Source organism: Parasteatoda tepidariorum, chromosome 9 (assembly GCF_982258835.1).
Source record: "Parasteatoda tepidariorum strain Cologne lab strain chromosome 9, Ptep-v5.0, whole genome shotgun sequence".
Lineage (NCBI taxonomy): Eukaryota > Metazoa > Arthropoda > Arachnida > Araneae > Theridiidae > Parasteatoda > Parasteatoda tepidariorum.
In genome coordinates this window covers 104,798,546-104,826,523 of record NC_141763.1, presented here as the reverse complement: position 1 = coordinate 104,826,523, position 27,978 = coordinate 104,798,546, and the positions used below count along the sequence as shown (strand labels likewise).

General features: G+C 28.8%; 1 protein-coding gene across 8 annotated transcripts in view; it reads left to right on the top strand.

The window, feature by feature from the left end:
* garz (Sec7 domain-containing protein garz) overlaps positions 1-26,039 on the top strand; it is an 87,047-nt gene extending 61,008 nt beyond the window's left edge. For 2 of the 8 annotated variants that reach the window (XM_016051529.4, XM_016051528.3), the window contains exons 22-34: positions 636-751; positions 1,763-1,922; positions 4,926-5,175; positions 7,724-7,902; positions 11,090-11,309; positions 11,900-12,090; positions 16,640-16,772; positions 18,121-18,251; positions 21,135-21,236; positions 21,306-21,419; positions 22,052-22,280; positions 23,377-23,642; positions 24,058-26,039. In XM_016051529.4, coding sequence (XP_015907015.1) covers positions 636-751; positions 1,763-1,922; positions 4,926-5,175; positions 7,724-7,902; positions 11,090-11,309; positions 11,900-12,090; positions 16,640-16,772; positions 18,121-18,251; positions 21,135-21,236; positions 21,306-21,419; positions 22,052-22,280; positions 23,377-23,642; positions 24,058-24,093 — 2,127 coding nt within the window. In that variant the 3' untranslated portion in view covers positions 24,094-26,039. The remainder of the gene's footprint in view (positions 1-635; positions 752-1,762; positions 1,923-4,925; positions 5,176-7,723; positions 7,903-11,089; positions 11,310-11,899; positions 12,091-16,639; positions 16,773-18,120; positions 18,252-21,134; positions 21,237-21,305; positions 21,420-22,051; positions 22,281-23,376; positions 23,643-24,057) is intronic. The other 6 variants (XM_071187106.1, XM_071187105.1, XM_087152549.1 and 3 more) reach the window with 6 other exon arrangements.
* The last annotated feature ends 1,939 nt before the right edge of the window (positions 26,040-27,978 follow it).

The window sequence follows — 27,978 nt, the reverse complement described above, 5'->3', positions numbered from 1 at the left end:
TGTACATGAAGATGGGTTCTCCTTATAATGTTTAGAATAAAACAATCTATGTTTATGGCAAAAATTTTTAGTTTCAGTGCATTTTTGTAATATTTTCAAATAATTTTTCAAATCATGTAAAACTTTGATATAAGTGAATGTGGAAAAATAATCAGAATTAAATTTTTCTCTTTCAATAGTTTGCGCATGAAGTTTATAGCTGTTTTTTTCCAGTAGACCATTCAGCAAAGCACAAAGACTACTGTCATACTTATCAAATTGGTTTTTAATAATCTGTTCTAAAATAGTCTAATATGTAATCTAAAAGTATTTTTTTTAATAAAGACTATCTAAAAAAATTAGTTTTCTATGCTAAAAATGTTGTTTTCAAGTTCATAATAATAAAAAGTTGACTGACCATACTTAATAAGATTGGTCAGCTCTCCAACCATACTAAAGATATTGGTGTTTGTGGTTACCACTCTTTTAGTATGATCTCTCCCTTTTTTGACTGGCATAATTGCGGAATATGGATTTAAGATTAGGGCTTAAATTCTAACCGCAATTAGCAAGGTTTCTGAATACAAGCCTAACTGGATTATGCTGTATTGACCTTTTAGTGATTAACTTGAAAGATTAATTTAATTCATTTTCAGACATTAATCTTTGTGTGCCATGCTCCCGACTCACCCATATCTGTTAGCAGCACTTTTGATGAAGATTCAACTGTCTTCCTTTTAGAGCTTTTGATAAAAATTGTCCTCTTGAACAGGTAAGCTTTTGTTCCATTTCCTTTTTATTATTTATTTTATTATCTAAATCATCAAGTGAGCCAATTGAATCCAACTTACAATATAATCAACTTATGGTTAGTGTCTTCAATACACAAATCTCAAGCTCTTTACCTTTGCAACTTTCGGGCAATAGGCTTACAGCTGCTTATTGGGCAGGGCGGGCGATATTTTCAAACAGATAATTTTGTTTCCTATAAAATAAATAAATTATATAATGTCTGAGCTCAAATAGGCTACATTTTAAAGTAATTCTAGTGAGTTTGAATTGAAAGTTTGTTTTAGTTATTTATAGATATTTAGTTTTAAAAAAAGGGCTATATAGTTGCTGTATTTAGAAAGAACTTGTTTCTTTAGCAGTCTTCATTCGTCTTCTTACGACTTTTTTATTACTATTTATTCTTTTTGCATGCAGTACACAGTGTGTATATTTTTGATAGCATTTAGTTAGAGTAGCAAAACTAAGTTTATTTTGAAAATTTTCATTTAGAGCAGAAAACCCACTCAGTAAAAATACGTTGAGCTAAATGGCCATAAAAATAACGGATTCAGTAACCAGAAATGTGGGTGGTAAAGAACCTGCAACGCTTTCTAACGTAGAAAGCACCATCCATAGTATTGATGAAATTTGGTATTGTGCAGATTTGTCCTACATGACTAAAGTTTTCAAAGTTTAAGATTGAAAATTGTAAGTACCAGAAAATTTTAATAATGTAGTCGACATGGCTAAATACCATTGTGTGAAAGTGTTCTATCTCGAGAAGAAATTCAGTTCAGTATTAGGCATTCATAAATTTGAGGTAATTTAAATTTTAGTGTTGATACGTAATAGGCAAATTTTACTGTATTAAATTTTTATATTCTTCAACGAAAAATTTTTTGTGTTATTTACAAAAACAGAACATAAATAAAAATTTTTGGATATACATTTTCTTGGATAATACTTGTTACAAATAATTTTTAAAATAAAAAGTGCACTTTTTTGATCACAGGGACAGAGTAATGAGCATATGGACTATAATTAGAGATCACTTACTTAATATGATAATGACGTCGGCTTCAAGTGATCATACCTATCTTTTGGAAAGATCGGTTGTGGGGATTTTGAGGATCGCCATTCGACTGATTCGTAAAGAAGAAATGATACCACAGGTATGTTGTTACATTTGACAATTTTGATTGACAATGTACAGTAATTTCCAGTGTATCTGCTGCAGCCTATATATTAAACTATCGTAATGTGCCGCCAATCAACGATTTCATTTTTCTGTGGGCTTTTTTACGAGAAACTCACGATCAACCTGGATTTAATCTAAAGCAAATGTTTTCAAAAAATTTTATTAATATAGTTAACCAATGTGAATTTGCTCAGAAAATGGTATATTTTTATCACTTTTAGATAATATTTTTTATTAAATATGCTGGGTGCGACAAGTTTTTGATAGACGATAGATTGTACAATGTCAGCTACAAATGTGCAACAAAATCCTATTTACAACTTAATCATTAAATGTCTATTTGTGTTCTGGATATTCCGAGTTAAAACCGCCGTGCAAAGCAAAAAATAAAAAATCATGCGATGAGGAAAAGACGTGAAGACCAAATGGAAATTCAAACTAACCTGAGAGTGTTCACCAGAGTGGATAAGTGATTGAAGCACATTCGTCAAAAGGAAAAAAAATTCTTGTCATTCTTATTGATGAGGTCTTCAATGCCACATGATTGGCATGTTGTGTTTCACTTCCTTCAAGATGGACACAATTTCAAGAGACTTAAGAGTGGATGATTGGGTGAAGTGCATTGGTCAAAGAGGAGAAAACAGTTCTTGCCATTACTATTAATGAGATAAACCAGTGTTGCATGATTAATGCACCATGTTATGCTTCCATTCCTATCCTTTCAACTGCAGCCAGTTAGCAATTTTAACTTTTTTTTTATGCCATGGCATTAGTGCATCTGAAGTTGCATGTAGAATTCAGAGCTCAAAAGTTTAACATTCGAAATTTTTTGTTTACTTTCAAATTAGATACACTTCTGTCAAAATTTTCTTTTTTATGCTTTAAATGTTTGCCTTCTCCTTATTTGTGACTGAAATTGGAAGCGCAGTGTGTACGGCAGAGCAGGCTATGCAATGATGATCAAAAATTTTAAATACATCTTTTGTGGGTGCTTCATGTACGACGGTGCGGCCTTTCTACGAAAAATTACTGTAATAATTTTAACAAAACTAATATTACACTTTAAAATTCAGCTATTTTATATGTAACATGTTTGTTATGTTAAATACTTTGGTGATTTGTACATGCCTTCTTAAAAGTGTTCAATAGTACTTAAGTTAACAGCACAAAAAATAAGAACTCTTTAAGTTCTTATTTTAGATTAAAGGTGCTTAAAAGTTCTTTTTCTTCAAAGGAGAAAGTGTGGAAAAAATTTTTACTTTTATATTTTATTTCTAAAGTTAAAATTTTTATTATTGTTACAACATGTGAGTTTAAAATTTGAGTGAGTCATTTTTTGACTCGTTGGGGTTTATTGTTAATCGACGTCAGTTTTTGATTATTTTTTCTGACTTTTCCTCCTGATTTTTCAAGTTCCAATATTTTTACTTAGTACATTGAGAAATGACTGTGTGGAAGGATTCTATCATAATTTCACCGCATATAATATTAGTTTTTTCAGCACTTTCCATGTGAGTTTTGGATTATTTCTATCCTCAATAAACTACAGTAGAGAAACAATTATCCGGGATGCTCGGGACCATCGCTCTCCCGGATGTCTGAATTTCCCGGTTTTCTGGATCGACCAAAAAGTGTCATCAATCAATGTTTTATCAAACCCGAATTACAAGGAAAAAGTGTAACACATTTTAAAGTAAGAGAAAAAAGAAAAGCACTCCTAAATTTAAAAAAAAATAGTAGAAAAATAACATTTGAAAGATTAAAAAAAATTTGCAAGTTTAAACAAGAAAAACAAGTTTAAAAAATACAAAATTCTCATATTTATTTTTTAAAAATAATTATAATTCCTAAATTAACTAATATAAACAAAACCAATGATTAAATATCGCAATATATTTCATTCCTAATTATATGGGGAGGGCGATAAAGTAAAAGGAATACTTATTAATCTAAACGAAAACAACACTTGAAAATAATCGAACCGAAACAATAGTTAAAAAAGGCACTAGCATAAATATTAAAACCCGGAACAAGGCAAGATCAATAAGATCAACGGAATTTTTAAAAAAAAACTGATGATAACTTTTATGAATAAAAAGAATTGATTTATTGAGTGTGAAATTTATCGTGAAAAAAAAATCAAACGCAGTGGAATCAGAAAAACAAAACTGCAATATGCGCCATAAAATAATCGTATGTTTAAATTAATAAACAATTCTCCTTTTATTTTTTTTTATTAAAACATGATTTTTAAAGAAAGCAGATGTGATTCCACATCTAGAAAAACTTGCAAATGATACCGCACTTCCAAAGAATCATAATTTATTCAAAAGAAAAATATTTTATTTTTATAATCGATTGTTAATTGATATCAAATAGATAAATATGTTTTTCTCTTTCATCTTCTGTTCACTGATATGCATGTGCAATGCATTTTCCCCATCCTCTCGTAATTCAAAAAGAAAACAAAATCAGCATGCCACTCCTTTGAGTTTGATTGACGGCCTAAAGGAGAAAATAAATAATTCGTTTTTTCCCTGCCTCCTCTCGATCTAAAGATCTTCAAGGTCACGGAAGAAATAACGTTTCCCTGGGTAAACGGGGGGGATTCTCCCCTTCCTCACATTTTATTCTACTCAACTTCAAGGATGAGTCCAATTTCCGCTTTTTTTTTTTCATAATAGTTCTAGTTTAAAATGGCGGGAGAACCAAGCAAAATTTACCCTGCTTTTCTGGTTTCCCGGTTATCTGGATACCGGATAAATTGCTCTTTACTGTATAAAAAAATTTGATTGTTATTTTCATAATTTTGTCTACAAAAAAGGGTTTACTTAAAATTACTTTAATGGCCATTTAGTTAAGAAAATAAGCATGTTTTTAGTTTAAAAAAAAACGTTTTTAAATTTTTTAAACCAGGTAACTGGTGCTTTTCATTAATAATGATCCATTGGTATCATTTATTGTTGTTTCATTCAAGGTTCTTCAGTCACTTCGAGTTCTTCTTTACCTGAAACCGTCAGCAATGTTTTTAGTGTCAAAGCAAACAGCATATGCCCTTCATGAGTTATTGCGAACAAATGCAGCAAACATTCATAGTCAGCAAGATTGGTCACTGATATTCTCCCTGCTAGAGAGAGTTGGGGCAGGGGCTAAACCTCCTAGAGAAATGACTAGCCCTCCTGAGACTCCGACCAAAACACCATCATCAGGTAGTTATTTGATAAAAAGTAATTCCCATCTTCAGATGGAATTTCATATACTCACTTTAACACTTCATATTTTAGAATTAATTTTGTTGGTGATTAGAAATCATGTCTAATACAATGAGAGACCAAATCAAAATATAATGATTTTTAAAGATAAATGATAAACAAAATGCAAATTTAAAAAAACAATACTATGTTTATTCATATCTTAATAATGGTGTTATAATGGATGCTGCGAAATTGTTTCTCAAACCAAGGTTTTCATTTTATCCAGAAGAAATCCATTTCTTATAGGCCACTGGAGGAATAAAACAAAATGGAAGAAGCAAAAAATGCCCAATACAATTGTTTAGCAATAGGTATTACAGTAGCAACCCCGAATTCAGAAATCTGGAAGACCCCCAAACCCGGATACATCTAGAAAAACACCTTTTATTATTATTTTTTTTTTTAATCTTTAAAAACAAAAATTTATAATTGAATTTTAAGTCAATAGATGGCGATGCAATTGCTAATTGTTTTATTCAAAATACGTAGTAACCTTGAAGTACCAATAATGATAAATAATGAGCCAAAGCCCTAATCAACCTCAGCAATGTTTGGTACCATAAAAATAGAATCATTATTGGTAGGTTGCCATTTTTTAAAGGCTGTATTTATTAAATTTTGTTATATTATTTTATCACACAATTCTCTCTTTATACTATACTCATTAACATAAAATACTGCAAAACTAGTTATTTTAATTTTGGTAGGAAATTCCAAAAAAAAAATTTTGCGTTTTTATCCAGAACATAATTTTTTATATTGCTAAAGTTCCTGTATATAGCGTAGTTAAAAAGCAGCTTCGAAATTATCCAGATATGGGTTGGTGAAGAGAAAGTTTGTTACTATATTGAGCCAAGTTTTACCTTAAACTTTACTTTCTTACTCTACATCAAAATGGTATTAACTGCATCAAGCTGCATTTTGTTTCTTTTTACCAGTTAAAGGACACACAAAAAAATTTTAAATTATTAATGAGCGGTTGCTTACATATAAAAATATAATTTATTTTTAGGAAGTTTGCAAAATTTTCTACCAAAAGTAACTTTTAGTAAAAAAACTAATATCCTTATGAAATTTTGTTAACCTTATATTTGACATAAGATGCCTAAATAAGTTAATGAAAGTGCCATAAATTGCTGTCATAGTTTTCTGATTTTAATTGTTTAAAATTATTCAACATTTTTGTGTATAATAGATATGTTGGCTATTTAAGATAAATTTTTAAATCAACAAAAAGGAATACACATATATAATTTTTTAATTAAGCTGGATTAAGATTTGTTGTTTATCACTTCATGTTAAATTGTTATTTTGTTCCTTCTTGTTTAATTTGGGCTTCCAGCTAATCATAAACTGTTTCTTTTATGTCGTCATTTACAAGTTACACTAGATGTAACTCGTTAAAATGTCAAGGTTTGGGAACAATTAAATGATGTACAAAATGAAAATGTTAAAAAATATTTTAATAGAGCTCATCAAACTAGAATGGATGAAGCAATGAAGAAAGCTCAAATGATACCACATTAAAAGACATACAATAGTTGTATAATAAAGAACATTCATCAGTATCCAAACTCAGACAGTGTTTTCTGATTGGAAATTGATTTTGGTGTACCGTATGCAAAAAAAAAATAAACAGACCACCCAGAATAACTTTTGATCTAATGATCAGATTGTCACGTGTTAGGACTCAATCTAAATGATTCAAGAGGGGGGCTTCAAATATGCTAATTAATGAGCACAGAGGGTATTTTTTAAGTTACAAAATCAGACTTCAAGAAAATACTTTCTCTGAATAAACATAGCTTTTTATAATATGATTTATCAAGAACTATTCGGCCGATTTCGCTCATATTTTGTATTTTGTCATGTGAAATTATTTTCTTTAAAATCATCTCAAAATTTGTACTCCTTACAATTCAAACTTTTTTGCATGAAGCTATTTTTGAGTAAACAAATTTTATAGTTTTGTGCAAAAATGTTTCAATTCACTTTAAAAAAAACTCGAGATATGGCGAAGTACGCATAAAGTAAAATTACAATTGAGAGGTCAAAACTATAAATCGTTCTCCTGATTAAATTATGAGGACCCTATTTCCCAGATTGCAGTTATCCGAATCCATGAACAACAAAAATTTGTTTATTCAGAAAAGTGCGTTTCAGGATGTTCTGTTCTTTCTTTTTTTATGTACACTTTACACTGGTACAATTTTTCGCCGACTGAGAGATCTATAAGATCTGACTTTCAACATTTGTGGGGTGACTATTGCAGAGCGATATGGGAAAAATAAGGTAATTAAATGTTTGTAATTTGCTTTGCTGTGGATTTTGTGCCATTGTAAATATAAAAACCCTGATAATGGTTCTTCGGCATGAACCTGGAATCACAGTCTGTCTCTTTATGTGGTATTATTTTTGCTTTTTTTCATGTTTTTTTTTTTTTTTTTGCTTTAATGCAGAGCTAATTCTTATAAATAAGAATAGTTTTTAAAAATGTATTTCTTTACTCATTTTGATGTAGGTGCTCAGTCTGATAGTGAGTTGAGTTTGGGGAGACATTCTATTGAATCGGTGAGCACTAATGAAAGAGGATATACTTCTGACAGCGGCGTGTATGACAGCCAGCCTAGCAGCCCAGTTAATCAGCAACTAAATCTTCTCTTGAGTGACAGTGTGGGTATCCAGGGAGGATGGACACTGGTGAGTGGGGTTGTCTATTTTGTCACCCCCACACCACCTGACTTCCATTCAATAATGTGTTTATTGCATTTGAAGTGCACTGAAAACACTTTTATTTGTTTATTTATTTTCTGTAGGGCAGAAGAACTGTATTTGGTGTAGAGAAAAAGAAACCTTCTCTTTTTACTACTTTAACAATCAATTAAAAAAAGTGGTCAATTTATAGTAAACGATTTTTCCTTCAAATTTTGTAATTTCCTTTATTTTATTTCTATTATAATTAAAATAACTTTTTTGCCTGAAATTTAATCATCCCAATTACTTAAATAATTTTGAGAGCTGAAACATAAAATGCTGCTCGTTTTGCATTGAAAAAAAATGCTGAAATAAATGCTAGTCATTTTAAAATATTTAGCTCAACTATTTATTTATTTATTTGTTTAATTTACTGAATTCTTAAAACTACAACAAAGTTGCAGCTTACTGTGAAAATAGCGAGAGAAAAGCAACAAAGGAAAGTTTAAAACTTATTTGAAAATTAAATAATCTATTAATTAGTTTTTAGATATAGGCAAAGTACAAACATGCATCAGTGTATGTTAAAATATTAAAATAAGTAGACATTGCAAATCATAAATTATGTTTTTTTTTCCATGGAGATAATTTGGTTTTTGATACTGTTGGTGAACTAAGACAGGTGATCAACTTAATGAGTTTTACCATTTCAGTATTTTAGGAATCAATATTTTTTTTTCTCATCGCTACATTTCATTAAAAATTTGGAAAACACAACATTTTCCAATGTCTTTTTAATTCTTGAAATGCTTTTATAATTTTATTCATTGCTAAATTTGCATCATATAAAATGTGTTCTATTTTAAGTTGTACTAAAATAAATCTTGAATTTGCCTATTCATTGGTATGTACAAATATCATCAATTTTATTTTAACTTTGTTATTCTAATTTGCTCTGTACTTAAGGCATAAAGGGGTTCATTGCTTATAAAAAAAATTATGTAAAACAACTTAATTTTGACCTTTTCCATTATTTCAATGCTTATGCTCAAGTTTAAAAAAAAGGTGATTAGATAGTGTTTGGTACCTTTTTTTTCTACGATATATATACAATTTTTCTGCCCTATAAAGGTAAAAAAAAGAAATTATATTACACAAAGTGATTTTTAGCCCACCTTAATACACATGCTTGTTGCACTCTGAATGAACATATTTCTTTTTAAAGCTTAATGTCTTAAGTATTTTTTATTTACATTTTTTAAGAATGTGTTGAACTTTTGTATTTTTCACAGGCCACAATTCTATTGTCACAATTATAATTTAAAAGGAATTTTGATAAATTACATTATTATTAACAATAAAAATTTAATGTTGCAAAATTAAAAAAGGAATAAAAAAAATTTCAAAATTGCAATGTTTACATAATGGTCAAAAATATATTTTCTTATTCTGGAATATTTTTTTAATCAACTTAGTTTTTGAGTAACAAAATGGGAAATAAAAATTAGAAATTTTTCAAAAACTAAATTTTAATCTTTCTTATCCAAAATGTGTATCTAAGGTAAAATAGACCTAAAAGTATATTAAGTTATGTTGATTTTGAGCAACTGAATATTTTATATTTAATTATAAAAATGTTTCATGAAATAGATCCAATTGCTTTGCTTAGTTTTAATGAATATTCTTTTTTTTTTCTTGCTGTTTTTCAAATCTTTACAACTCTGTCTATGTGTTTATATCAATTATAATAGTAATACAGTGAAATTTGTGTAAGGTGTCCACTTACAGAACATTGCATTAAAGGTCAACTTAATGTGGAAGATAAGTGATATTTTTTTAATTATCATTTCTTATCCTATTTTAATTTAACAGACCATGTTATTCATATTGCTCATGTTATTTCTATTTCTTATATATTACAAAATAAAAGCAAAGATAAACACAGTTAAGCTTTTTTAATACCAACTTTAAAATTTTATGTAGTAAGTTAACATACTTACTACGCAATATTTTAAAGTTGGTATTAAAAGTTAGTTTTTAATATTAAACATTAAAATATATTTAGAATTAGAAAAATGAACAGTATATTTATTTCATTTCAAAAATTATTTTGTTATGCTTGCAAATCTATTTGTTATAATAGCCCTTATAATTTTGTCTCATGGTCATTAGTCATTAACCCCTTCCCTCTCGCTCCCATGAAAAATACAGGTGTGGTTTCGCCCTATATTTCTCACTACCGTGAAATTTCCAGGCTGGAGTGTTCAGTAGTAACACACCAATAAAAGTAAAACTTATTCATTTCTTTTGCCCGGAAAACATTTTATTTCGCATTTTGCACACCAGATGGCAAACCAGGATATTTTTAAGGTAATTGTAGATAGTTTATTTTAAACTAAATGTCAGCACTAATCAAAAACGTGTATTTGGCAAAATAGGCACTTTTAAAACCGTTTTCTTGACAATTAACCTATCGCTAAGGGGTTAAGAAGCTTAGGTTGGCTTTTAATACTATTTCACTAATTTAGGGAAATTTTAATACATAGTATTAAATTCAAAAAAATTTCTGAAAAGAATTTTTCAGGTTAACTCGTGATATATTTAGACTGTCATTCAATAACACTCCTAGACAAATTAGATTTATTTTTGTGGTCGACATACAAGTTGTAATGTTACAAAAGTTTTGCTTCTTTTTGTAATATAGGATGAATTTGGTTCTTGATATTCGAGGTCATCTTAGATGTCAACTTGCAAGAGTACTAAATCTGACAGGTTTTGCTGTAGCTAAGAATATTTTGATAACTTACTTTTGCTGTGTCAATTTAAAATTAATTTTGTGTTAGCATGAAAAACTTCATTTATATCTATAAATGTTATATTAAATCAGGGCTCCCACAAGTCAGGGAAAACCTAGTATTGTCAGGGACTCCAAAAAGCAAGGAAAGCTGCAATTTCTTACAAAATAACCAGTCTTTGAGTTGTCAGATTCCTGTTAAATAATTCTAATATCTATTATTACAGTTATTTGCTGTAAACATTTCACCCTTTAGTCAAACTGACTTCATTCAGTGATATTTTTGCTCACAAAATCTAATAGTTGGCATTACAAATAATAATATCAAAGTTTTCTGATTAAAAATTGCATGGTGTATGATCTGGCATTCTTAAATTGACATTCTTTTAACTGTTTCAGGTGAATAAAAATGGGGAAATAGAAAGTGTACAACCACTTCACGTGAATCAATATAATATTGTGCTGCATCGTGAGCTGCTGGGTCACGATGCCATAGCCTTCCTGAAATCTTGTGAGTCATTGGCATTCCTGGTCAGAGATGCTGCTCACATAACTACTGAGAATTTTGATAGTTGTGTTCACTGCATTCGAACATTTGTGGAAGCCAGCACTCATGGCAGTAAGATTTAACTCTTAATTCTTCTAATTTAAAACAGCTGTAGAAAATAAAATGCGTTTTCAAAAAATATCTATTTATCAAGTTGTTTTCCCGCTCTGCTTGAAAAAGCAGCACATGTTAAGATGAACATGAAGACAGGAGTCAAGTCAGGAACAAATCGTAGTTTAGAGAAGGGTACATTCTAGGGTTTATCACTCAAAAGAAGCAAAGCTGTTTCACTTGGAAATCCAAGCAATTTTCAGTTTAGTAGAGTCCCGAAAGATTTCCTGGGAAACCTAAGATCTCTTCTTCTCATTTTTGGCTATGCCTCAGTAGGGAGGAATCCACTGAAATGAAACTTTATTCTTGGAATTCTCAAGTAGAAAATTGGTTTAATAGAATGAAATATGTTAAGTGGTAAATTAGCTGCTTTTTTTTTATTCCCACTGTGTAATCTTTGCCAGAGAAAATTATAAAGCAGTTTATCTAATTTTTTTTTTCAAAATTGGCTTCTTTTTTTCCAGTTAGTAATGTTTTGTATTAAATTGCCATATAGATATTGTTGCATTTTTAAGTCTAATATCTGATAGTGATGATTATTGCATATTTAGGTTCATCTTCTGACAAGAAGAATAAAGTTCGATCTCACAAAGAAAAGAAAATGGTTAAGACTGTTCCTAAGCGTAAAGAAGAGAAACTGAAAACTTCAAGAAGTCAGTCACGTCTTGGTGAAGGTTATGAAGCTGATGATGAAGATAAAGCTGATGAATATTCTCCTGCATATCAACAAGTATCCCTTCAAGTAGGTTCTGTAATGTATTTATTGCACTCTAAATTATTTGCACACAATTTTTATTCCTTCCAATAGCACCTTGTCTAAGAAATATTTTGGGTAAGCACAAAGTATCGAGTCCATGTTTGATTTTTACCTCTTTTCTAATTTTGATTTAAAATACTAATGCAATGAGTTTTAAGGTATTTTTTCTAATATACTGTATTATTCTGATTCGAAAGTACCACGATAGTGACTGATATATATATTTTTTAAAAGTAATTAAACACTTTTACAGGGTTCCCACAGTCCTTAAAAACTGCCTAGTTTTTATTTTGGAAAATAAGGGTACTTAAAAGTATTTAATTTTGGTGCAAGGTTTTTAAAAATTCCTCAATTTTTCAGTATCACTATAGTTGATAAGAAAAATTCTTCAGTTCACTTTTTTTCAAAATGAAAAGTTGTTCTTTTATCACCTAGAATTAGACCATGCATCGAAGGTAGAGCTTTTTATAGAAGAACAGGAAGGGATGTATGTGAGAGGGCTATAGCAAGGCTAAAGAGATATAGAAGGGCTGGTTCACTCCTTTGAAGAAACTCTCGCCGCACCAATCCTCTGATTTTCTCTAGTGACGTCACTTTGGCGCAAAGCTCGCGCTTTTACTTCAAGAACAGAGCGTTCAGCCTTACTAGCTCTAACTAATATTGGAGCATTTCTTTTTGTGACATATTCTAAGACATTTGTTATTTTCTATAGTGACTTTCCTCAGTTTTTGCCGTGAATTTACAAAATTTTAAAACTATTAACGAAATGCCAGTTTGCCCGATTGCAACTTACAAAAATTCTGATCGAAAAACAAAAGGAAAAAATATAATTTTCCTCGTGTTCCCTAAAGTAAATGAACAACTATGTAAAGAATAGATTCCGAAATGACACAGTTAATATAAAACAGCAATAAGTTTTTTCTATTGTTAAGAACTTTTAAAAAAATTCATTATCTAAATAGAAACCGCCTCGTTACTTCAAAAAGAAAGGCATGTGAAAAAAATTAAAAAATGGATAAAGTCAAAGAAAATTAAAACGTAAGTAAAAAGTATAAATAAAATATATAGTGTACAGTTGAAATTCTCCTAATTTCATAACTTATTTTTTTAATGTAGTTATTCTAAATATTTATGATTCTTTTAAAAATTATATTCTCTTGAATTTAAATATCTATAAATTATATCATCTTAAATTTGAATATCTATAAGCAATTGTAAAATTTATGATGTCGTTATGAACCTAAATTATTATTTTGTTTCAGTAATTAGCATTTAAGGTTGATGTTTCCTACTGATTAAGTATGAACAAATTGCTATTAACGGCATATTTTAAAATCGGGGATTCTACATTTAACTCAACTTATTGTTATAAAAGAATATGTAGATAAAAAAGTCTCGATATATGCTTTCATTTTTCTTAATAATTAAAGCTAAAACTGAACTTTTTAAAATAAAGTATTAATAGTGTCATTTTTGTCAACTAGTAAAATATTTTTATAAGTTTAAAGTGGTATTTTTTTAATAAAATGGCCAAGAAAGTTTTTTAAAACTATGTTTATGAATGGAAATAATGTGTTAATTACGTAAAGTTTGAAAGCTAATAACCAGAAAAAATCTAACTTATTTTTACAAAGAGAAAGATGCAAAGTTATCATGATATCTTTGCATGCGATCTTCCGAGATCTGTGGACACAGTGACGTCATGAGGAGGGAAATTGTAGCTTCAGCTCTAAGAGCTGAGTGGACTAGCCCTTCTATTCTCTTTAGCCCTGGGGCTATAGGCAAGGGAAAGAAAGCTTGTCCTTTCATTAATAATATTCTGCCTTTTGCCTAGACTGATACTGTATAAGGAGAATTCTAAAAGAAAAGAATAGAACGTGGACAAGGGAAATACTGCACATAGAAGAGATAGTGTCTTTTTTTTCGGGGGTGGGGACAGTACCAAGGAAAAACCAACCTTGACCTTCAAAATCAACAAAATTCAAGAAATTCAGTTCTACTGGTAACGCATCTGCTTACAGGAATGAAGTAAAAACCCTAAGAATATAATTATCAGAAAAAAAACTTTTAACTTTTGTTTGCTTTAGAAATAGTTCAAATTTTTTGCCAGATTGTTTAGTAATATTATGTAAAGTTAATTAAGTTAATATAACACATTTGTTGTTTAGTAATTGTTTCAAAATGGTTAAGTTACATACTATTTTCAATATGTTTTTCATAAAATTTTTAAATATTTTCTCACAAAACGTTATCTAGCAAGGTGATATTACAGGATTACTTTACAGTAAAAGAGTACCACTTTCAGTTTTAAACAGTTATTCGTGACAAAATTAAAATATCAAATCATTATAATAGTAGAGAATAATATTAAGAATAATAAAGGATGATAAAGAAATATTAAAAGTAAATATGTATAAATAATGAAAAAATAAATTATTTATCATCTATATTATATAAAACGCTAATACGTATGTATCAATAAAACCGATGATATTTCTTTTCTCGCGTTGGCAACAGTTTTCATTTTTAATTGATAGGATTCGGCCCGCAAGAGCACGTAGTGAGCATCATATGGCTGATCTATATTATATAAAACGCTAATACGTTTTAATTGATAGGCTTCGGCCTCGCAAGAGCACGTAGTAAGCATATCATATGTCTAATCGGGTGAATTCTCACCGAATTATCAAAAAAATTCTCATAAAATTATCTTCATCCAAGCCGATGCTTTACATCCGGCTTTCAGTACTATTTCATATTGTTTTACAACAAATGGTTTTAGCCCTCTGGTGGAAAAGACTTTAAAACAAAAGTTACTTTTAAAAGTTACTTACTACTACAAAAGTTTTCTTCAACTGAAATTTAGAATAGTGTGATTAAGAAAAATATGTGAACTGTTTGCAATTTCAAATTAATATTGAAATGCACAGGTTTAGAATTTTCTACAGTTAAAGTTTTCGGAACTTCAGTGTTCAAAAAAGTATACAAAAGCTAGACGTTAAGAACGTATCCAATGCGCGAGCATCGGATTGCGAAGCAATCCAAAATGAACTGCGAAAGCAGTTCCGGTGGTTGGCGAGCGCAAGCGAGCAGGGGGCGAAGCCTCCTAGTTATTTGTTAATTAAGGAACCTTATCAATTTTCTGGCCATAGGAATGTGTTGATACCTTTGAAAAATCGTTTTAGACCTTTTTAATTGTATGTTACACTGAGAACTAATAAAAAACATATTGGTTTGAAAATTATAAATCTTCGCAAACATAATTGTATTTTTATTCTATAAAAAATTGTCATAAATATATTTATTGCAATTAATTTTTAAAAAAAAATATTAAGTTAAGCCTAATAAAAAAAAGGGAATGATTTAAGGTGGTAAGCACCTTAAGTTATTCCCTTTTTTTTTCATTCGGCTTAACTATTTTTTCATTAGCTTAGACTACTTTTTTTTCATTTAGCTTAGATATTGGTATGGCTTGTTTTTACTTGAAATAGTACTTAATTTAACTTGACATAGTTGAGAAAACTACTCTCATGCATAACTCTAATTCAGCTTTTTCTTTTAATATATACCCTTATAAATGATATATTTTATTAATAAAAAAGAAAGATTTTTTGGCGTAGCTGAATACTTAGTGAAATTGGCCTACAACTGAATATGTGATGCATGTTTAGTAGCGAAGTATAAAAACTTGTGATAATTTTTTTAATGTTTTTTTCCAAATTTCTTTACTTACTCTTTTTCTTTTATATCTATGAAAAAGTATAAAAGTAAATATATGAATTTTTGAAACATATATGGAAAAAATTGCAAATCTTAATTTCTGCACCTAATTTTACAATTCAATTTCAATGAAATCATTAAAAATGGAATCTGTATTAGCTTCGTAAATGCCGTTGGCTCTTAACAATCTGAAAATATTTTTGAAAAAACCCCGAACTGGGTTTGCAGAAATTGCCTGGTCCTTCTTTGACATGCCCTGATAATTAAAACAATTATATCAGTACTTACATTGTCATAAAATTGTTTTTTTATTATTTTTTTGATTGATTTTCTTTTTTAAAAAGGTAAAGTTGCTGCTACTGGTGGTATTTGTATATTTGATGATTCTTGATTTTAAAAGAAACTCCCTAATTCTTTTAAAAATAAGTCCTTAATTTTTGCTTTGTTAAAATAGTGGGAACCCTGTTTTATGTGTGAACTTTAATGTATGAACTATGTATATGCTATTTTTTTCTTTCGTTGTTTCAGCGATTTAGACATAGAACAAAGATTCCCGATCTATGTTTAATATATATGCACTTACAAAATATATTTTTAAATTATTTTTCTTGTTACCATCTTTTTCAGATTACCCACAATTTTTGTTGTTTTAGCTGCCCTTCCATATATAATAAGAACTTTAAGGTGTAAGAAAAATTCTGCAAATGATTTGGTTCTGTAATTTTTAAATTTCTAGAATATACATTTCAATCAAACTATAGTGCTAAACTGAGTGGTTTTTAGTGATTTCTTTTTCTGACTTGTCATTTTTTAGTTGCTTGATTTGATGCATACTTTGCATACTCGAGCTGCTGCTATTTGTTGTTCTGGTGAAACTACTGATGAGAACGGTGATAATAAACCTAAGATAAATCTTTGGAGCAGTTGTTGGTGCCCGCTTTTACAGGGTATGTATTTTTAACTAATGATTGTTGTATTATTTATGCTATTACTTATTACGTTATCACATTAATACTAAGTTAATTATTTCGCTAGTTTTTCAGTCATATTCCATCAAATAGTTTGTTGTACTAGACTTTCTATATCTGCTATCATGTTTGGTAAAAAAAAGTATTTGTTTTATTAAGATAGAATAGAAAAAAGATACTTATTATCTTGGAATTAAATAAAATCATGATATTCGTTATTTTAAATTTAAATAAATCAAAATATTCTTTATATCTAAACGTTGCAAAGCTATGATCCTAAATATAAATTAAATCATGATATTCATAATTGTAAACGGACTCATATAAAATGAAAATCTTTCTGCTAAAGGGAAATTTAAATTAAAAAACTTTCTGCAAGCATTGATTAACTCTTGTAACCAGTTTTCAACCCTTTGTCACCACCTCATTTTTGTAAAATTCATTTGAAAATTATATTTTTTTTAAAAACTCCATTAATTACTTTCCACAAAGATGTATTTGGTAAAAAAGCATGAAATAGAAAAATCTGTGCAAAAACTCTTTTTAAATAATTGAAAAAATACTTGTAATTTGAGAAAGAAAAAAGTGTATGTTAGAAACATTTATCCACAGAATGTTGTCAATGTGAATGTGTGATTTTTAAATAACGTGAATACGAGTCTCTATTTTTAATTTTAAAATCGTATGAAAATGAATATTGATATTTGATTTTTAAATTCCTTGAATACAAATCTCGATATTTGATTTTAAAATTGCGTGAATACGAATTCCGGTGTATAATTTAAGTAACTTGAACATGAATAATAATCTAGGCTTTTACATCACGTCAATACAAAATGCGATATTTAATGTAAAATCAGGAAAATACAAAACATGATATGTGATTTTCAATTGCATAAATAATAATTATATTGTCTAATTTTAAATTGTGAACACGAATTGCAATTTGTGATTTAAATCATGTGAATGTAATTTTAAATTGTGTTTGCATTGGTAGGAAAAAGCATAAAAAGAAATCTTTTTTTTTTTCTTTCTTGAGAATTCAAAAGAGGAGAACTTCCTTTAAAGAGACAGATTTTTATTTCTGTAATTTTTAAATTGAGAAACACAGAAAAAACTCATCCCTGTAAGTCAAATGCAATGACATAATCACGGAAAATGTGTGGCTGTGCAAATTTGTCCTATCAATCACTGCCAAAGAATTTTTAACCCTTATTGTTTTTGTTTTTTAGTAATAGTAAAAATTTTCCTTGATGGTGACAAATCCCCCTTGAACAGTGCTCGCCTGTTCATGTAAATTTTATATATCTGATTGAATTGTTTGCAGGTATAGCAAGATTGTGTTGCGATTCTAGAAGAGTGATAAGAACTGCTGCTCTGACACTGTTGCATCGAGCACTTCTGGTCCATGATCTTCAAACACTTTCTCCCTTAGAGTGGGAATCTTGTTTCAATAAGGTCAGCTGTGTCTTATATATTCGAATTACAGTTCATTTTTAGTATTACAGCAGTTTTTATATTTTATTTTAGTTAAACATATTTGATAAATAAGATTAACAGGGTGCGTAGCGTTTGTAAAAAGTACTTAAAGGTGCTTTTTTGGGGATTTCGGTTTTAAAAGCTTTTAAAGGTGCTTTTTTCAGCTGGCGTTTTTAAAAAGTGCTTTTTTTCACGAAAAATTTTTTTTTCCTTCAGTGATATCTGGTAGATCCCATGCATTTTACGAAAAATGGTGTGTTTGCTACGCAATTATTCACGCGGACTTCATGTCGTACCCACGTTATGACTTGCGCATGCGCGCACGCTTAAAACCGAAACCCTAGTGCTCCAATTCGGATAGAGAATAACAGATTCTTAAGAAATGTTTTTCTTTTTAATTTATTTTAATTTTATTCTTGTTTATTTTATTTTACTTCTAACACTTTTTTTGACGTAGGGGGTAAGGGTACTTTTGTTCTGAATTCAGGGTCAAGTTGAATTCCCTCGGTGATGTGGGAAAGTACTGATTGTTTCGATTTACGCCCGTTTCTTTTTGGGTTTTTTTTAACGCTAAAACTGTTTATAAAAAGTTTTTGTTTTTCAATAATATCATTGATTGAATATGAATCTTTTGAGTGCTTGAAAATTTTTGTAAAGTGCTTGAAAAGTTTTTAAAAAGTGCTTATTTTTGATTCAAAGATTTGGCTACGCGCCCTGGATTAATGTAGTTGAACATTGGTAGTCATAAACTCAGAATAGGGTCAGCTGTTCAACGATGGTTATTAAATAAATTAAACTATAATAAATTCTCCATGTTTTGAAGTAGTACCTTGAAAGGAAAATCCACTATCTAATGCCGAAAAAATGGTTCGCCATATTTGTCTCAAAGCACCTTTGCATTTTTTTATTGTTATAGTAAATTTTTTTGTTAACTTTCTATTAAAACCTAATTTGTGAAAGCTTTTGTCAGCATTTTATTAGTACAGTAGGGAACCGATTATCCGGAACGATCGGGACCATCGCTATTCCGGATAACTGATTTTTCCGGTTTTCTGAATCGCCACAAAAAGCCGTTTTTTTTTATTGTTAAACCCAACTAAAAAAAATTTTTTTTTTGGAAATCTTAAAAAGAAGAAAAAACGATGGAGTAATACACTAATGATTATTTCCAAAATGATGGTAAGGTAAACATCTTTCAGTAAAGAAAGAAAAATCCTAAAATCTTATGAGGAAAAAAAAAATTTTTTTTAAAAATGGCGGGAAAATTTATCGAATTTCGTTTCGGTTTTCTGATTTCCGGATAACGGGTTCTGTACTGTAGTATTTAAAAACGCAGGTTCTTTTTCTGAGGAGGAATTAATACATTTTCTCTTTTCTTCCCCATTGGAAAATCAGTGTGAAGAAAGGAGTATGTGGCAAGTGGAGGTCTGGTTACAAGCTCTATCAATCTCTTCTTTCAGAGCCTTTTCCTGCTCTGACTCTAATAGATATTTTTTGAAGGTATTAAGATACACAAAGCAGGAACTTAATTTATTCAACAATCGTAAACATGTTAGGCTAAACGATATTCTGAAAACATAAAATATCTTCTTCAATTCCATGAAAAGAAGAGAGCCAATTACACAGTTCGTTTTTTGCTTAAATATCAATCGAAGTATCTCATGTGAACTGACTGTCATATAGAAGAAGTTGGAATCCTCTTTTGGGTGAATGAGATGTTACTCCTTTCTAGATCATACCAGCTGAGCAACAGGGTTCCAGTTCTGGAAACACTAGGTTATGTGTTGAATGTGAGTTAAAGGCAGGGTTTCGAGCTTGATTTTTTTTCTACCTTGGATTAAAGATTTATCATACCTGCCAACGCTTCTGATTTCAGCAGAAGACTTCTGAATTTTGAACCTGTTTTATGATCTTCCAATCCGTAACAAAAATCTTCCACTTTTTCAAACTTTTTTTCTTTTTATACATTTGTGATAATTATTAAGTAAAAGAAAATAATTCTTAAAAAAATTATAATGAAGAAAGGTGTGGTTAAAAAAAAACTGACAAAATCAACTGCAACAATAGAAAAAGAAACAGTGGGTAGATTTATCATTTGTTTTATTTTCTAATTTCTATCTCTCTCTTTTTTTTGTGATGAATAAATTATTTTTAATGGCTAGTTATCTTCCTTGATGCATTTTGCTACTTGCTTAAAAAAATCTAGCCACTCTACTAAGCTGTACTCTGTTTTGTATCTTCCCTGTATCATGATCAAATAATCATATTCAAAAATTTTAAAATAAGTACATGTTATTTCTTATTTTTCTAAGTGATGTACAATGATTCAATCCTTGTAAATTAAATTAAATATTACATTATCCGATTACTATTAAAAAAATTAAAAAAAACATCTTAGTTTCAAAATATTTTATTATCTATTATTCTCCAGTATAGGGTTAATTCAAATTTTCATTCCAATTGATCTAACAATTTCATTGCAATCTTCAAAATCTTAAGAAATATGTGTTACCTTTATGTTCATTATTTTCATGCTTTATGGTTATACCAGAAATTAATAAAACAAATTGATTAAGAAGCAACTGTGTTTTTCATTTTATTTTCAAATCTATAATAATTATAGTCAATTTTTAAACAATCAAAAAAAAGCTCCTGTACAAAACTCATTTTGTGTTCAACCTGAACTATATTGAACAAAAGAAAGAAAAAATATTACATTTTTGAGGAAATACTATGCTATCTTAATGGTTCTTGTGCAATATAAAAATGAAGTATTTGTAGTATTGACTAAAAAAAAAAAAAATAAACTCTTATCATGTAGGGCAGAATAAACATTTTCAATGAAATTCTCTTTTTCATTAGGTTTTATTTCCCCTTCTTGCAAAGCTCTTAGAAAATATCAGCCCCAATGATCCTTTTGGAATGGAAGAAACCCGAATGAGAGGAATAACTCTTCTTTGTAAAGTAAGTATTTCATAATAAAAGTCTTGATTTTTTAAAAATTGGATCTTAATTGTATGTTATTTATTTTAGGTATTTCTTCAACATCTTAGCCCTTTGCTTACTTTGCCTACATTTATGGCCCTGTGGTTAACAATTCTAGAATTTATGGACAAGTATATGCATGCAGATAGAAGCGATTTGCTCGTGAGTATTTACTGAATATGTACTTTAATTCAAATAAGGATGTTTTAAATATCTTGTTGTTCTAAACAAATAAGTACTTTTTTCTATAAAATTTGCTTTCAGTACATAGCTTTTTTCTATTTCAAATTCCATTGATTTTAATATGTTTAGTTTTATAGAACTGTCTTTCAAACCATCAACAAATGAAATACGAAGTTTTGCTAATTTTGTGGCTATCCACATTGATCATTTACTAATTGTTAAATAACTTGGAATAAACACTTTTCAAAACAAAACTGTAAGATAACAAACATCACTGATATTATCTTTTAATATTAGGAATAAAAAACAGAATCTTCAACAATTTAATTTATTACAATGGCTAACACTAAACAAATGAGGAAGATTTATTTTTCAAATGTCTCTCCCAAACAGTCTAATTAAAATATTTTTAAGATCATGGTCTAAAATTATTTCTTCCACTTACTGTCAAAATTTCATGTAATTTTGTACTTGTAAGAAGAACAAACATGTACAGACACACACTAACTATTGATTTTATTATTGTAAAAAAATAGCCATTTATATTACCAATTATTTTTACCCAGTGCTATAATTATAAAAAAGGTATTCATTGAAACAATACCTTGTAGGCTGAAGCTATTCCTGAGTCTCTTAAAAACATGCTTCTGGTGATGGACACGGCTGGCGTGTTTGAGGGCATTCAGGATGGAAGCAAAGCAGATAAGTGCCAAATGTGGTACATAACTTGGGATCGAATAAACTCTTTTCTCCCCTGTCTCAAGGATGAACTTTTTAAACAGTCAAAGTCATCAGAGCAGAAGGAAGCTGGCAAAGAAATTCTTGAAGAGCCTCCAAAACGTAAGTTTCAAAGTTATTCCACGCCTTTCGTAAAATTGTGAAGAAGAAAAAACTCGTAATTTTGTGAAAATTTACCAATAATTTTATGAATTATAAACTACCCTAGAATTAAACCAAACCTGAAACCTACCCTGAATTTAAAACTACCTAGGTTCTTTCTGCCTGGATCTTATTATAGTAAAAATAATGCCGTTTTTTTAGGGGGTGAAAAAAAATCACTTAAATTATACCTTTTAAGAGTTTTCAAAATTATGGATGTCATTTACTCTGTATTTTAAAAGGAAGATTTTGTGAAGAGTTCTTTTATAAAATGAAAAGTATTGTGAAGGATCTGTTTTAAAAAATAGAAAATTTTGTGAAGGATTTGTTTAACTGTCACAAATTTCTCCTAAAATGATCCAAAGCAGCTGTTATTAATCTCTGAATTATAGCTGCCTTCACTACTAGAATTTGTCCTTATTTAATGAAACTTTTTACTCTTCTAAAACATAATATAACTTATAACAACTAACATGAACTACATAATTCAACAGTCAAAGTTAATTTCACTGTTATGTTAAATCGTGGAATCATAGCTAACGAATTTAGTCAGTTTCTCCTCATCTACCATTTTTAATTAAAAATTCTAATAACTTTTAGATTTTAGGAAATATTCTTTTGAGTTCAACAATTATTTTTACACTTTTTATGATTGAACCATCTGCCATTGTTAATGGCCATTAACACTCAGATGGTTCAATCGTAAACATCTGCCTTTTCTCTCTTTGTCTTCTGATAAAGAGACAGTCATATCTCTTGTCTTCTCATTAAATCAAAAATTCGACCCTTTTTTTGTAACTTCCTTAACTAATTCAAACTATTGCGTTTTTAAATCCACAATATCTAATTAGAAAAACTAATCTATGTGTAAAACTTTATTTTTATTAAAATTGTATGCAACTTTTTTATTTGATAAATTGAAAATAAATTTTTCTGTAAGAACATTCTAAAAGTAAACGAACGTAACTTTTTTTTAAAAAATTATTTTGAATGTCAAATACTTGTTTGCAACTAAATGCTGGTGCACAAGTTTTATTTTCAATTTCATTAATTTCAGAAGAGCCTGAAACAACATGTGATAAGATTCAAGAAACAGCCCTTATCACAGCTTCTAGTCCTGTTATTGCACCAAAAAGCAGCTCCACAGAAGATGCCCTTCCTGTTTCTGTGATCCTCCACCCACCCACGTCACCCATCCTCTACAATTCAATGACCCCTGTCAGCAGTTGTCCCCCTATTCCAAGTTTCTCCCCTACAACACCTTTACTTCTCGATCCAGTTGTTATGACTCAAACAAACATGCCCATTTTTACTTCTCATCAGGTAATTATGCAATTCTTTATATTTAATTTTTTGTATCATTTAAATTAGTTATCTCCATCATTCCAATGTTATTTTTTCAATTATCAAGCATAATGACCAAAAACATTAATTCAGGGGGGGGGGGGAATTATTGTATAAAATTAAAAAAATTCCTACCATTATGTGCTCTTTTGATTTATCAAATGCTAATCTGTCTAATTAAACTTAAAGTTTGAGGGGAAAAAAACAAATTTAAAGAAAATTGAAAGCATTAATGCATTTCTCACGTAGTTTTAATATATTTTATTTTATGAAATTTCATTTTCACTGCTTAAAATTTTTTATTAGCTATGTTGTGTCTACTTTTATTATTATGTCTACCTTACATGATTATTACTATATAAGTTGTTTCAAGTAAGATATTTTTTCTTTTTAGCTTCCTCAAAAAGAAGAGTCACATTCCAATAGATAATATTTCAAAGTGTTTGTTTTAGTTTCATTTGCTGTCAAATACTTTTCAACAGAACATTATATTTTTCAAATTATATATAAATAAATGCAGGTTTTCCTGTTCACAGAATGTTATATCTTTTCAAATTATATATGAATGGAGATCTTACTCTCTTTTGTGTTCACAAGTTTGCAGAAAGGGAAAAAATGAATGTGATATAAGCAAAATGGATGGAAATTGTTTTATTTATTGAAATACAGGTTTTTTTTTTAAAAAAAAGTGAAATTTGTATATTTATTATGTATTTAAATCTTCCCAAACATATGTATTTTTTTATAATTAACAAAATAGTTTGGGATATGGAATGCATTTTTAAAAAGTAGTGTTATATGAAATTCTTTTTACTACAAAAGTAATGAAAATATTATGTCTTTATGAGCTTTAATTATTTAATTTTTTTCTTAAATTAAAATTAATCTATTTTCATTTTGTTTTGAAATTGTTGTAGTTATCATCATTTTATACCTAACTTCATTCTAAAAGTGTGTAGAAATGATTTTAAAGGTTTTATAAATCTATTTTTACTATTTTCATATGGAGGATCTTACCATTTTAACTATAGCACTATTTTGACAAATTAACCTGTTAAATTACAAATATTCTGATAATTGTTATTTCTGTATTGATTATTTGGTTTTCTGAGCTACCAGATCCTATTCAAAACTCAGTCAACAATTACAGTTATAGTAACATGATTTCACTGCAACTTATTCCAGATGTTTATTTTATTCAATCATGAAAATAAATTCAAACATAAAATAAAATTTCCAATTTCGGTTTTAGGAATTAATTTTAATGCATCAAACAATGTGTGTTGTTGAGTTTTAATTATTTATTTTGAACTCGTTAAAAAGTTTTGAAATTTTTAATATAAATGTTTTACAAAAAAATATTTGGATATATCATGTAATTATAAATTTCAGTTATGTAACAACCTGTTTCATTTTCATGAATACAATATATTAAATATTTTTTTAATATATCTATAAAAAGATGTACAGAGTTCTCCATAATAATAAAAATAAATTACTCTTCATATATAATTTTTGAATCCAATCCTTGACAGAATAATACACTCAATAGAGTTTGTAAATTAAATTAGAAAGACACAAAAATGCTATCAAATTCTGTTGAACGACTACAGAGAAAGTCATGCATAAAACACATCAAAGCCAGTTTGATTGTCTGTTGATAATTAGAAATGTTTCTCTAACATTTGTACTTTAACTCAATCCCTTTTCATCTGACAATCGAACAGGTTTTGAAAATTTTAGACTTGCTTTCTTCCATAATAAGAGATCACTAGTATTTCTCATTAAAACATTAATTTATTATTGATATTTTTTTTTTCATTTTTTGACAAGGATTTTTAAAATATGTATTTAAGGTAGTAATTTCTAAAGACTATTCAATTAAAAAAAAAAATTTTTAAGTTTATTTTAAAATTAACTTATTTAACTCCTTTCATGTGAACTGAAACTAGACTGAAATTACACAATACATTTTGGACATACTGTTATATTATATATACTCTATGGAATTATACTTTGGAATGAAACATTTTTAATGCAATAATACTACACAATGCTAAAAAGGGGTAATTTTGTTAAACTTTTTGCTAAAATTTAATATTTTACTTTATTAATATTAAATGAAATTATTGTAAATTTAAACCAAATTACTTGCTTTATTGTAAGACTCTGAAACGCTGTTAGCTACAACAATACTATTAAGCAACAGCCTGTTTTATTATGGCTAAAAAATGTGTACTACAAAAGATATAATTTTTAGTTATTTTCGTTTTGTAAAACAGAACTAATTGTCATTTAAATATTATATGTATACATTTTATTCTGTGAATGTGAATATACCAATATAGTTGTAAATAAAAAAATTTATTTATATAATTCTGTAGGGTTTTATTATGTTTAGAAAAGTAACCTTTGTTTCTGGCTTGAGTCTCTCCAATCATTTTTATAAAAGGCTCAGTATTTTAATAATTTCATGTTATATTTAAAAATCAGGAACAGTTGTATACTCCTAAACAATTCTCATTGGAGTTTAAATTTATTTCATTATTTTTTTACAGTAATAGCACACTTAATATAAGAAGATTCCAAGTGACACTCTAGAAAAATGTGGAACTTCAGGTATAATCCTCATTTAGAATAAATCTTAACAATGATTCCGCTGGACTATTGGTACTTTAGTGACACTTCTTAGAGATGAGGCCTTCTCACAGATCACTTTAGTAGTTCGGAGAAACAAACAGGGCAGTAAGGGGATGTCACAATGTTCCAACTACTAAAGGATCAGATTTCCTATGTGAAGGTCTTTTGTCTAGGAGGTGTTGACCCAGGACTTTCATATTCCTTTTTACTAAAAGTTGGTCCCTTTTTAAAATATGAAATATGTGCCTCCTTATCCGTCTATTCATATTTAGAATTATTTTATGTATTGATAGAGTTGTATCAAAGGAAATCAATGATGTTCTTTTACTCAGAATTCTAATTTTCACCTTCAATTATTATATAGGATGCGTAGCGTTTTTAAAAAGTGCTTATTTTCGATTTTTGTTTTTTAAAAGCCTTTTTCATAGGGTGTTTTTAAAAAGTACTTAATTTTCCCTTTTCCAAATTGAGATTTTTCCTTCACCATGTTGATTCTCGCTGCGAATTATGCAGAAAGACACTGTTCTATACAACGTTTTCACAATTAATTCAACCCCAATCTATTTCGGCGCACCATCAGTCCATAGCATATGAAAACGCCATTCAATTTACATGATTCAAAAATTTGGACAATTGTCAAAAACAATGCCAAAAGATTTTTTTATTTTGACATCACAGTTAAAACCATCAATTGTCAAAAACTTTCCAACCCTGCCTAATTGTGATATTTTTTTAAAGTGCTTAAATATATTATTTGAGTGCTTAAAAGGTGCTTATTTTTTTGTTGAATAATTTGGCTACGCACCCTGTTAAAATTTTGCTTGCCTTTTAATCTGCTATCACACTATTTATTTTTATTTTGACAAATTAAGAATCCCGGGAAATAGGTCAGAATTTATTTTCTATGACCCTTCCACAATTTTTAATGCACTAGTATGTAAACGGAACCTCAGTTTTCCTTTACCTCGAATGAATAAAATGGGGTTTGCACTTGATTTTGTTATAATATTATACAGGACACTGATATTTTTAGACCATATCATAAGAATGTTTTCGATCGAGACCAAATTACATTATCAATGTTATGTAAACTAATACTAAATTCATCCTTACTCAGTAAAGTAGGGTCTATTATGGTTCAATTTTCTATTCATATTTCTCCCCAAGAAATACTGCAGTTAAAAGTATTTCTTGGTACCCTTTATTCATAAGTTAAGAAATTAAAAATTGCATCTAAAAACGTTTTAAATGAGACAATGGAAATTTCCTGAATGTCTAAAATCAGTAACTATTATTAATTCAAAGCTTAACATTTAATAAGAATTGTAGGTTGTTACAGTGTTTTCACTACAGCGCGAGAACGTGAGTTTCTCGCATATTTTTTTCTTTTTTCGCATTAAAAAATTATTACCACGAGAAATTCGCGCATTCTATAAATCAATTTCAAAATTCTCGAATTTCGGAAAAAGCTTCGAATTACGCCCTTTAGAATAAAATCCGTTTCACTTTTCTTCCTGGATCTTTCATTATTTTCAACATCTGCCCCGTTATCTAGCTTCCCTAATTACCAGTATTGTTCAGAACCTTTTCGAACAACAGAACACATTTCTCTGCAACCACGTGTTTACCGTAGGTAAGGTTTCTTCATGTAAGACGTTCAAATTTTTTATGTGCT